The sequence below is a fragment of the Oncorhynchus mykiss genome, chromosome 9 (genome assembly GCF_057628025.1).
Source record: "Oncorhynchus mykiss isolate SJ-2025 chromosome 9, ASM5762802v1, whole genome shotgun sequence".
NCBI lineage: Eukaryota > Metazoa > Chordata > Actinopteri > Salmoniformes > Salmonidae > Oncorhynchus > Oncorhynchus mykiss.
Genome location: NC_143030.1, coordinates 13,449,593 through 13,462,092, shown reverse-complemented (window position 1 = coordinate 13,462,092; position 12,500 = coordinate 13,449,593). Strand labels below are relative to the sequence as shown.

Genomic DNA, 12,500 nt, shown 5'->3' with positions numbered 1-12,500 from the left:
TGACATGTAATCCGTTACTCCCCAACCCTGACTAATGTATTATTGACGTTGATGCCAAAACTGGGACTGTGTCTGACATCCATGTCTGTCCGTCTGTGTTTCAGGTGAGAAGGGAGACACCTGCGTTAACTGTTTCTCCAGAGGCAACAGTGTCCCTGGAGCACGAGGCCCACCCGGACCTCCTGGGTTCCCAGGTAAGACTGCACCCCTCTCACCTGGTCACTTATCTCTCTACCTGGTTCTGTATATCCTCACCTGGTAGGACCAAGTAGAGAGGAGATAACAGACAGCTGATTTGTCAAGTTGCAGGCCACCGCAACACAATACTCTACATAACACCGCTCTCTCATCCTTCTCTCCTCTCACCTCCTCGTCTCCCTCTCTCCTCCCTCCCTCCTCGTCTCCCTCTCTCCTCCCTCTCTCCTCCCTCTCTCCTCCACTGTCAGGGGCACCTGGAGGACCAGGGGCTAAAGGTGACAGAGGATTCCCAGGCGGCCCAGGGCCCTCAGGTTCTTCTGTAAGTACTTATTGCTTTTAATGTCCTACTTCCTGTTTTCAAACCCCCACTTCCTGTTTTCAAACCCACACAATTCTAGGTACTAATGTTTTGAATGGTATTATTATTAAACATAAGAACATTGGATTTAGCCCCACCTAGCTCATATTGACAATGGATTGAAGCTGGTCTGAAACTGGGTCAACACTTTATAGTAGGCTAACCTAGAGGCTGACTGACTAATTTAGGGCCTGTTTCCTGGACACCAATTAGAGAATCTCCATTGAAAATGCTTTTTAGTCTTGGATTAGGCTTAATCAGTTTCATGGAAACTGTCCCTAAGTGTCTATAATAGCCTGGATAGAGTATCTAACTGACCCCTCCATCCTTCCATCTCTCTTTCCTCTATCCCGCTCTCTCCCCCAGGGTTTGCCCGGTCCCCAGGGTGCCCCTGGTTTCCCAGGAGAGAAGGGTGACCCAGGTGAGACTACCGCTGTGAATGGGGTGAGCGGAGATAAGGGAGACACAGGGTTTCCAGGACCCGCTGGCCTGCCTGGTCTGGACGGAAGACCTGGTCGCGATGGAGGTCCTGGAGCTCCTGGAGCCAAAGGATCATCTGTGAGTAGCAATGTTTTCCTCTCTCTCCCCTTCATCCCTCCAGTTATCATCCCTCCCTCCCTTCATCCATCCAACCGTTCTTCACTCCCGCCATTTCTTCGTTACTCTATCCCTCTTTCCATCCATCCATCCATCCCCTTATCTCTATCCCTCCATCTCTACCTCTATCCCTCCATCCAACCATCCATCCATCTATCCATTCATTCATCCCTCCATCCCCTTACCTCTATCCCTCCATCCAACCATCCGTCCATCTATCCATTCATTCATCCATCCGTCGCTTCAGCTTTTCTCTTTCCCTCCATCCCACCCCTACCTAGAGGTTAGAGCATTGGGCCAGTAACCAAAAGGTTACTAGATTGAATCCCCAAGCTGACAAGGTAAACATCTGTCATTCTGCCCCTAAGCAAGGCAGTTAATCCACTGTTTCCCAGACTCCGAAGACGTGAATGTCGAATATGGCAGTCCCCTGCACATTTCAGTTAAATACTTTCAGTTGTACAACTGCCTAGGTATCCCCCTTTCCCTTACCTCTATCCCTCCATCCAACCATCCATCCATCTCTCCCACAACATAGCATTCTATATTAACTCTCTCTCTCTCTCTCTCTCTCTCGCACTCTCGCGCTCTCGCTCTCTCTCTGCAGGGATCTCTATTAGTGAAGGGTGAGCGAGGACCTCCAGGTGAGCCCGGTTTGCAGGGTCTCCCAGGTGATAGGGGTGCCACCGGATCCCCAGGCTTCGGCCCCCAGGGGCCCCCCGGAGAGAAGGGTGTCCAAGGTGTCTCAGGGAGAACGGGAACACCTGGAGCACCAGGTGAGATACGTTGGTTGATATTCTTGATGATCAGAGAAGTAGTATCTAAAATGTTGATTTGTCTGGCATCGACGACTACAACTGGTTACCATTATCTTTGTCTGGCATCGACGACTACAACTGGTTACCATTATCTTTGTCTGGCATCGACGACTACAACTGGTTACCATTATCTTTGTCTGGCATCGACGACTACAACTGGTTACCTTTATCTTTGTCTGGCATCGACGACTACAACTGGTTACCATTATCTTTGCCTGACATCGACGACTACAACTGCTGTTCTTCTATGACTACAACTTTTGTACCCCAACTCCATAATCTCTGACCTGTAGGAGGTAAAGGGGAGCCGGGTCAGACGGTAGCAGAGAAGGGCCTCCCAGGACCCCGAGGACAGGATGGAGACCCCGGTCTACCTGGAAACCCAGGTAGATAACACCTGTACCTGCACAGGTCTACACTTACCTGGATGGATAGAACTGGTAGTTTAGCTTTCATCCAGAATGAGGATGGAGGTAACAGACAGATGTTTGGTGTTGTTTGGGGGAATATTTGATGTAATTCTATGAGGTATACACACTAGTGAACTGTTTAGTACTAGTGTTGTAAATGTTTGCCAAAACTAAGTCTTCACTTCCGTGTCGACAGGTAACCCCGGCGGGCCAGGACAGCCCGGTTTCCCCGGGTCACCAGGTCCCAAGGGTGATCCCGGCCTCTCTGGCATCGGACTGCCAGGACCCCCCGGAGCTAAAGGTAAACACTAAATACCTGGACAGGTACAGTCTCACCTTTATGGTTATAATACAAACTCCAAGGTCCAGTTTCCCAGACACAGATTAAGCCTAGCCCTGGACTAAGAAGCGTTTTCAATGAAGAATCTCTATTGAACATGCTTTTTGGTCAAGGCTTAAGGCCCTGACAGATGCAAAGGATGGAACAGCCACTCTTAGCACAGAGTTATTTTTGTTTTTTACAGAAGTGCCAAATAGATGAGTATACTTTTATCATTATCACTGACCTGTCATCTCACCTGTCCATGCCTGCAGGATTCCCTGGCTCACCTGGTTTGCCAGGTGGTCCCGGAGGTCCAGGTAGACCAGGTGTGGACGGGTTCCCCGGACAGCCAGGTGCACCTGGAGTTAAGGTACAACCCCACTACTGTAGATACAGACTAACTCTACTACTATAGATACAGGCTAACTCTACTGCTATAGATACATACTAACTCTACTACTATAGATACAGACTAACTCTACTACTATAGATACAGACTAACTTTACTACTATAGATACAGACTAACTCTACTACTATAGATGCAGACTAACTCTACTACTATAGATGCAGACTAACTCTACTACTATAGATACAGACTAACTCTACTACTATAGATACAGACTAACTCTACTACTATAGATACATACTACTATAGATACAGACTAACTCTACTGCTATAGATACAGACTAACTCTACTACTATAGATACAGACTAACTCTACTACTATACATACAGACTAACTTTACTACTATAGATACAGACTAACTCTACTACTATAGATACAGACTAACTCTACTACTATAGATACAGACTAACTCTACTACTATAGATGCAGACTAACTCTACTACTATAGATACAGACTAACTTTACTACTATAGATACAGACTAACTCTACTACTATAGATACAGACTAACTCTACTGCTATAGATGCAGACTAACTCTACTACTATAGATACAGACTAACTCTACTACTATAGATACAGACTAACTCTACTACTATAGATACAGACTAACTCTACTACTATAGATACAGACTAACTCTACTACTATAGATACATACTACTATAGATACAGACTAACTCTACTACTATAGATACAGTCTAACTCTACTACTATAGATACAGACTAACTCTACTACTATAGATACAGACTAACTCTACTACTATAGATACAGTCTAACTGTGGATACAGACTTACTCTACTACTATAGATACAGACTAACTCTACTACTATAGATACAGTCTAACTGTAGATACAGACTTACTCTACTGCTATAGATACAGACTAACTCTACTACTATAGATACAGACTAACTCTACTACTTTAGAAACAGACAGCCATGTGGACCCGGAATTAAGTTGCTTACCACATCCCCACTACTGTATATGGACTTAATTACAGTAATTTACATGTACAGCTATGAATATCCAAACTAGATAACATAGGATCAAGTGAAGGGTAACAGCAAGTTTAGACCTAGTTATCTGACAGACACAGTTGACTCTGTTAACATTTGTCTGTGTTTGTATATTCATTGAAGTTTTTCTTTGTGTGTGTGTGTGATAGGGAGAGCCAGGCTTTGGGCTGTCAGGTCCTCAGGGCTCACCAGGCTTCCCCGGAGATAAAGGATTACCTGGACCCAAAGGAGACTCTGGTTTCCCTGGCAACCCCGGCTTGCCAGGACGATCCGGCTTTGACGGTGGCCCTGGTGCCAAAGGTACGGTTCCAACTTCTGATGGCGTGGTCGGCTGGAGTGTGGCGCTTAGAAACGCTGACGTTGTGGGTTTGATTCCCACACCGGTCACCTAATGTATACTGACTAAGCGTGTGTCAGTGGTTTCGAATTAAATTCATTTTTAAGATGGTTATGTTATCATATAGTCTCTTCATACATCAACAATATCATACTATAATCTAGGCAAATTCTTTCTGTGATGATTTTTCCAGACACAGATTAAGCATCGTTCTAGAGCATCCTACAGCATGCTCAACAATATCCTTAGTCCAGATATAGAGTATTTTATTAGCTAGCTAGTTAGTTGGTATTGCTATATTGTGTGGTCTGTACCTGTCTGTCTGTCTCCCAGGTGACTCTGGTATCCCTGGTAGAACCGGAGATCGTGGCCCTCAAGGATCACCCTCCATCGGCTCTCAGGGTGTCCCCGGCCCTGTCGGACCCCCAGGACCTATTGGTGCTCCAGGTAAGCCTTATAACAACAAACAGAACAGAGTTGACTTTTGACTAGCTGATTGATGAGAGATTGATGGTGTTTGAGTCTGATATTGAGATTAAGATTGCTAGCATTGATTGAGATTTGAGATTGATAGAGATGAATTCTGATAGATATATTGATTGGAGATTGAGTGATAGAATTTGATTGAGAATTGGTGGCATTTGCATGTGGTTGCAGCAGACCTTCTAGTATCACCATATTGTAGATACAATGCTAAGAATTGTTATCATATTAAACATATGCAAAAGGAAACCCCATGTAATATGTATATTTATGCTGCATTTTAAAATACATAGTGAGCCTGTTGTTTTTACCAGGGTGTCTTGTGTTTGAGATGACTGAATATGTCCAGAATGGATTCACACAGTCACACAGTGTTATGTGCATGGTCACCCTAAGGACTCTTATATTAATGTTAATGATGTATCTCAGTGGGCTGGCTATGTGGTTCAAGCTATGTTGTCACACTAGTTATTAATAAGCAGGTAACGCCACCCCACTGCAAGGCTTTTGAGCACCAAAGGGTTTGCAAACAGTTTGTAAGTGGTTCACCTGTAAAGGGTGTATTTGCTGAGCACTGAATGATGTCAACATGGCGATAGCATGTCTCTAAGGGAGATCCTGTCTCAGACAGACGCATTGTCAGTCAGCGACGGTAACCGTACCCTGATCTTGGGAGTTCTTCGTCTTCTCACCTCACAACAATCTTTTTCTCTTTTTCTTGTGTGTGTTGTCGATGTCTCTTTGGCGAATTCCACTTGTGTGGCTGTCAGCTATCACCCACCCACACCTTTCATGTATTTGTTCTCCTCACTCTTAAACACAATGTACCTTTTCTGGTTCAAGCCAAAACCTCACCAACAACTTCACACTGTCCTCTACCTGGCTAGTACACAAAACAACTTACTAACCAGTCCCCTCCACCCAGGGCTCAGTTCTGAAGGCTCTTTCCTCATGTATGTCATGTTGGATAGACCTAGAGTATCACCCCCCCCTTCCCCACATCTCTTTCTCATTCTCTGATCCACTCCATCCTTCCATCAGCTCCATTTTGAACATTTGCCCTGCTTACCTGCCGCTCTCTGAACTTTGACCTCAAGGCGAGAAAGGTATTGTATCGCAGCCTATCTGAACTAAAGTCTCTTTTTGGCAGCTGATTGGTTAATTGGTACTGTATTTCTGTGTGATTGGTTGATTGGTTTAGGGACTGTACTTCTGTTCTGCATGACATTACTCCAGCTATGAGATAATGATATACAATTAGGTTATTTTATTCTGGACTGACATATGTGACCTTTACAATGTGTTGAATAGTCACTAGATTCCACTAGCACTGCAAGTCAAACTCAAAAAGCTTTATGGTCCTTCAAGACAGAATTTTTTTGTTGTTGCATTTGACAAAATTGACTTTCTGTGATGTCATAGATGAGGGACAGATGCTGACCAGAAAGTGAGAATCTGTCCTGACACTGTCCTTGATTCTCGGCGTTGCAGGATACTCAGGCAACAATGGAGAGAAGGGAGACCCCGGTCTTCCTGGCCCGGGCATTACAGGGTTGCCAGGAGACAGAGGAAGTCCCGGTTTCCCCGGCAGCCCCGGGGGAGTTGGTCCTCAGGGTAACCCCGGTGGCCCTGGCCGCGATGGAATACCTGGCCTGCCTGGTAAGATAACGTCTTTTCTGATCTATGGCAGCGTTTACCCAGGAGCTCATATCTGATATTTTGTTCAATTATTGGATCAGATCTTTTGCCAGTTTACACAGACAGCCCAATTCGGATCTTTTGACCAATTAATGGCAAAAAATCGGATCAGATTGGTCAAAAGACCAATTAGTGGCATAAGATCAGAATTGGGCTGCCTGTGTAAACACAGCCTATATGTCTGTTTCAGTCTCTGTCTGATAATCAGTCTCTTTCTGTGTTATGTATGTACGGATGGCCCAGTAAGATATTATTTTCAGTTTGACGTCTCTGACTGACTATTTTACACGTGATGCTTGCTATTCTCCGACTACATCTTAAATGGAATCCATTTCCCTTTATAGTGCACTACTTTTGATAAGAGCCCTTGTCAAAAGTAGTGGGAATAGGCTGTCATTAGGGACGCATGCTCTGACTTCCAGTAAAGACCCAAAGTAACCTGTGTTGATGGGAGGAGGCCAGTCAGAAGATGTGTAACCTGTGTTGATGGGAGGAGGCCAGTCAGATGATGTGTAACCTGTGTTGATGGGAGGAGGCCAGTCAGAAGATGTGTAACCTGTGTTGGTGGGAGGAGGCCAGTCAGATGATGTGTAACCTGTGTTGATGGGAGGAGGCCAGTCAGATGATGTGTAACCTGTGTTGATGGGAGGAGGCCAGTCAGATGATGTGTAACCTGTGTTGATGGGAGGAGGCCAGTCAGATGATGTGTAACCTGTGTTGATGGGAGGAGGCCAGTCAGACGATGTGTAATCTGTGTTGATGGGAGGAGGCCAGTCAGATGATGTGTAACCTGTGTTGATGGGAGGAGGCCAGTCAGACGATGTGTAATCTGTGTTGATGGGAGGAGGCCAGTCAGATGATGTGTAACCTGTGTTGATGGCAGGAGGCCAGTCAGATGATGTGTAACCTGTGTTGATGGGAGGAGGCCAGTCAGATGATGTATAACCTGTGTTGATGGGAGGAGGCCAGTCAGAAGATGTGTAACCTGTGTTGATGGGAGGAGGCCAGTCAGAAGATGTGTAACCTGTGTTGATGGGGAGGAGGCCAGTCAGAAGATGTGTAACCTGTGTTGATGGGAGGAGGCCAGTCAGATGATGTGTAACCTGTGTTGATGGGAGGAGGCCAGTCAGAAGATGTGTAACCTGTGTTGATGGGAGGAGGCCAGTCAGATGATGTGTAACCTGTGTTGATGGGAGGAGGCCAGTCAGATGATGTGTAACCTGTGTTGATGGGAGGAGGCCAGTCAGATGATGTGTAACCTGTGTTGATGGGAGGAGGCCAGTCAGATGATGTGTAACCTGTGTTGATGGGAGGAGGCCAGTCAGAAGATGTGTAACCTGTGTTGATGGGGAGGAGGCCAGTCAGATGATGTGTAACCTGTGTTGATGGGAGGAGGCCAGTCAGATGATGTGTAACCTGTGTTGATGGGAGGAGGCCAGTCAGATGATGTGTAACCTGTGTTGATGGGAGGAGGCCAGTCAGAAGATGTGTAACCTGTGTTGATGGGGAGGAGGCCAGTCAGATGATGTGTAACCTGGTAATCTGTGTTGATGGGAGGAGGCCAGTCAGATGATGTGTAATCTGTGTTGATGGGAGGAGGCCAGTCAGAAGATGTGTAACCTGTGTTGATGGGAGGAGGCCAGTCAGAAGATGTGTAACCTGTGTTGATGGGAGGAGGCCAGTCAGAAGATGTGTAACCTGTGTTGATGGGAGGAGGCCAGTCAGATGATGTGTAACCTGTCTTCTCTCTCTCTAGTTTGTTTTTATTTTCTGTTTGATGTGTTTGACTGTCTACATATTATGCTTCTTGCTCCATCTTTCACTTCCAGAAAAGTCCCCAACCTACCTCTCTTTCCAAAGTCCCCAACCTACCTCTCTTTCCAAAGTCCCCAACCTACCTCTCTTTCCAAAGTCCCCAACCTACCTCTCTTTCCAAAGTCCCCAACCTACCTCTCTGTCTTTACACAGGTGGTAAAGGAGACATGGGTGTAATGGGAACTCCTGGATCTCTGGGATCCCCTGGCAACCCCGGAGGGCCCGGCTTCCCTGGACCTAAAGGCAGCTACACACACACACACACACATGCACACACGCACACACACACACACACACACACGCACACACGCACACACACACAAGCACACACCTAAAGGGACTGCTACAATATAGACCATGGAGTCATAGGACAGCAGTCGCAATAGATCCACATATGGACCAAGATCACACAGATGCCAGGTCTTACGATCAAACAAACTAGTCCTAAACATCTGCTGCATTAGCTATAAGGAACCCACACACACACATAAACACGCACGTGTTAGTACTGTATGTGTCTCGGGTAATAGACTCTCTGACCCTGAGTGTCTCCTTCCTCCAGGTGACGATGGTTTCCCAGGGCGACCAGGTGGGACCGGCAGTCCAGGTCTCAAGGGAGACAGGGGAGACCCCGGTCTCGTAGGACTCCCCGGGCCCAGCAACTCTCCCACTTCAGTCAAGGGAGCCAAAGGAGATGCAGGAGAACCAGGTATGTCTGTTTGTTGGTCGGTCTTTCTATCTATCTATCTATCTATCTATCTATCTATCTATCTATCTATCTATCTATCTATCTATCTATCATGATCGTAATGACTATAAAATGCAGGATTTAAGTAAATAAAAGGGTGCCCAAAATGGTGCTCCGCTGGGCACTCCCATAGCAAATCTAGGCACTTTTGCAAGCGTTATGAATGTAGAAGTTCTCCCCAGTGTAGAAGAAAGTCTTACACTCAGCAAAGATGGATGCCCAGCTCTTGTTTGATATGTTTACTGCTATTACTGAAACATGTCTAACCATCCTGTCTCTGTGCTGTGTAGGTTTGCGAGGTCAGCCGGGTCAGAAGGGTATTTCCGGTCTCCCTGGAGACGCTGGTATACCAGGACAGGATGGAAGACCTGGGTTACCTGGACCTCAAGGTATTGTAAAGTCATCCAATAGTACATTCATCCAATAGTACATTCATCCTATAGTACATTCATCCAATAGTACATTCATCCTATAGTACAGTCATCCTATAGTAAAGTCATCCTATAGTACATTCATCCTATAGTAAAGTCATCCTATAGTACAGTCATCCTATAGTACAGTCATCCTATAGTACAGTCATCCTATAGTGCAGTCATCCTATAGTGCAGTCATCCTATAGTACAGTCATCCTATAGTACAGTCATCCTATAGTACAGTCATCATATAGTAGAGTCATCCTATAGTGCAGTCATCCTATAGTACAGTCATCATATAGTACAGTCATCCTATAGTACAGTCATCCTATAGTACAGTCATCCTATAGTACAGTCATCATATAGTAGAGTCATCATATAGTAGAGTCATCATATAGTACAGTCATCCTATAGTACAGTCATCCTATACTACAGTCATCCTATAGTACAGTCATCCTATAGTACAGTCATCATATAGTAGAGTCATCATATAGTAGAGTCATCATATAGTAGAGTCATCCTATAGTACAGTCATCCTATAGTACAGTCATCCTATAGTACAGTCATCCTATAGTACAGTCATCCTATAGCACAGTCATCCTATAGCACAGTCATCCTATAGTACCAGTAGGACCATGCCCCAGGAATACCTGACATGATGACTCCTTGCTGTCCCCAGTCCACCTGACTGTGCTGCTGCTCCAGTTTCAACTATTCTGCCTTATTATTATTCGACCATGCTGGTCATTTATGAACATTTGAACATCTTGACCATGTTTTGTTATAATCTCCACCCGGCACAGCCAGAAGAGGACTGGCCACCCCACATAGCCTGGTTCCTCTCTAGGTTTCTTCCTAGGTTTTGGCCTTTCTAGGGAGTTTTTCCTAGCCACCGTGCTTCTTCACCTGCATTGCTTGCTGTTTGGGGTTTTAGGCTGGGTTTCTGTACAGCACTTTGAGATATCAGCTGATGTACGAAGGGCTATATAAAATAAATTTGATTGAAATTTGATAGTACAGTCATCCTATAGCACAGTCATCCTATAGTACAGTAATCCTATAGCAGAGTCATCATATAGTAGAGTCATCCTATAGTACAGTCATCCTATAGTACAGTCATCCTATAGTACAGTCATCCTATAGCACAGTCATCCTATAGCACAGTCATCCTATAGTACAGTCATCCTATAGCACAGTCCTCATATAGTACAGTCATCCTATAGTACAGTCATCCTATAGCACAGTCATCCTATAGCACAGTCATCCTATAGCACAGTCATCCTATAGCACATTAATCCTATAGTACAGTCATCCTATAGGACAGTAATCCTATAGAACAGTCATCCTATAGTAGTCATCCTATAGTACAGTCATCATATAGTAGTCATCCTATAGTACAGTCATCCTATAGTACAGTCATCCTATAGTACAGTAATCCTATAGTACAGTCATCCTATAGCACAGTAATCCTATAGTACAGTCATCCTATAGCACAGTAATCCTATAGTACAGTCATCCTATAGCACAGTCATCCTATAGTACAGTCATCCTATACTACAGTCATCCTATAGTACAGTCATCCTATAGTACAGTCATCCTATGCTACAGTCATCCTATAGTACAGTCATCCTATAGCACAGTAATCCTATAGTACAGTCATCCTATAGAACAGTCATCCTATAGTACAGTCATCCTATAGTAGAGTCATCCTATAGTACAGTCATCCTATAGTACAGTCATCCTATAGCACAGTCATCCTATAGTACAGTCATCCTATAGTACAGTCATCCTATAGCACAGTCATCCTATAGTACAGTCATCCTATAGTACAGTCATCCTATAGTACAGTCATCCTATAGTACAGTCATCCTATAGTACAGTCATCCTATAGTACAGTCATCCTATAGTACAGTCATCCTATAGCACAGTCATCCTATAGCACAGTCATCCTATAGTACAGTCATCCTATAGCACAGTCATCCTATAGTACAGTCATCCTATAGTACAGTCATCCTATAGTACAGTCATCCTATAGTACAGTAATCCTATAGTACAGTCATCCTATAGTACAGTCATCATATAGTACAGTCATCCTATAGCACAGTCATCCTATAGTACAGTCATCCTACCTAGAGATCTTACTTGATAATGTTTCCTGTTGACTTCAATATGCCGTTCAGATATTAATTATTTCATTATTAGTGTCTTGCATCTTCAGAAATGCCTAACCAACATGGGCTTATAAAATACCTATGTCTAAAGTTGTCATTGAGCACCAGAATGTTCTCCATAATGTCCTCTACTGAACAGTCACTCCTAACATTCTCTTTCCGTTGTGCTCCGGTCCCAAACGAGACCTCTAATGTCATGTATGGATTATTTACCATTCTTTACGTAATATCTTCAGGTCCCAAAGGAGACATGGGTATCCCTGGAGGATCAGGCTCACCAGGAAGCCAAGGACTTAAAGGCAACATGGGAGAGATGGGCTTCCCAGGTGGGTGTCAGCCAGCTGATAACCTCATATCCCCACCATCAACATCACCATCATGTTATATAACCTCATACCATCACCATCATGTTGTATAACCTCATATCATCACCATCATGTTATATAACCTCATATCATCACCATCACCATCATGTTCTATAACCTCATATCATCACCATCACCATCATGTTCTATAACCTCATATCATCACCATCATGTTATATATATAAATTAAGTGTTTTCAGTGAACTGATTGATTAGTGTTGTCAGTGAACTGATTGATTAGTGTTGTCAGTGAATTGATTGATTAGTGTTGTCAGTGAACTGATTGATAGATGAATCATAGTTGGAGTGTTGTGAATGAACTCTATTTGGCCAACTGCGCTAATCT

General features: G+C 44.4%; 1 protein-coding gene across 2 annotated transcripts in view; it reads left to right on the top strand.

The window, feature by feature from the left end:
• Window positions 1-12,500, top strand: part of LOC110531422 (uncharacterized) — a 105,130-nt gene that overhangs the window by 61,706 nt on the left and 30,924 nt on the right. For both annotated transcript variants that reach the window (XM_036987301.2, XM_090183507.1), the window contains exons 20-33: window positions 105-194; window positions 447-517; window positions 923-1,114; window positions 1,761-1,929; window positions 2,265-2,357; window positions 2,578-2,682; window positions 2,976-3,073; window positions 4,274-4,424; window positions 4,795-4,908; window positions 6,436-6,603; window positions 8,611-8,700; window positions 9,020-9,166; window positions 9,496-9,594; window positions 12,026-12,115. In XM_036987301.2, the coding sequence (XP_036843196.2) occupies window positions 105-194; window positions 447-517; window positions 923-1,114; window positions 1,761-1,929; window positions 2,265-2,357; window positions 2,578-2,682; window positions 2,976-3,073; window positions 4,274-4,424; window positions 4,795-4,908; window positions 6,436-6,603; window positions 8,611-8,700; window positions 9,020-9,166; window positions 9,496-9,594; window positions 12,026-12,115 (1,677 nt within the window). The remainder of the gene's footprint in view (window positions 1-104; window positions 195-446; window positions 518-922; window positions 1,115-1,760; window positions 1,930-2,264; window positions 2,358-2,577; window positions 2,683-2,975; window positions 3,074-4,273; window positions 4,425-4,794; window positions 4,909-6,435; window positions 6,604-8,610; window positions 8,701-9,019; window positions 9,167-9,495; window positions 9,595-12,025; window positions 12,116-12,500) is intronic.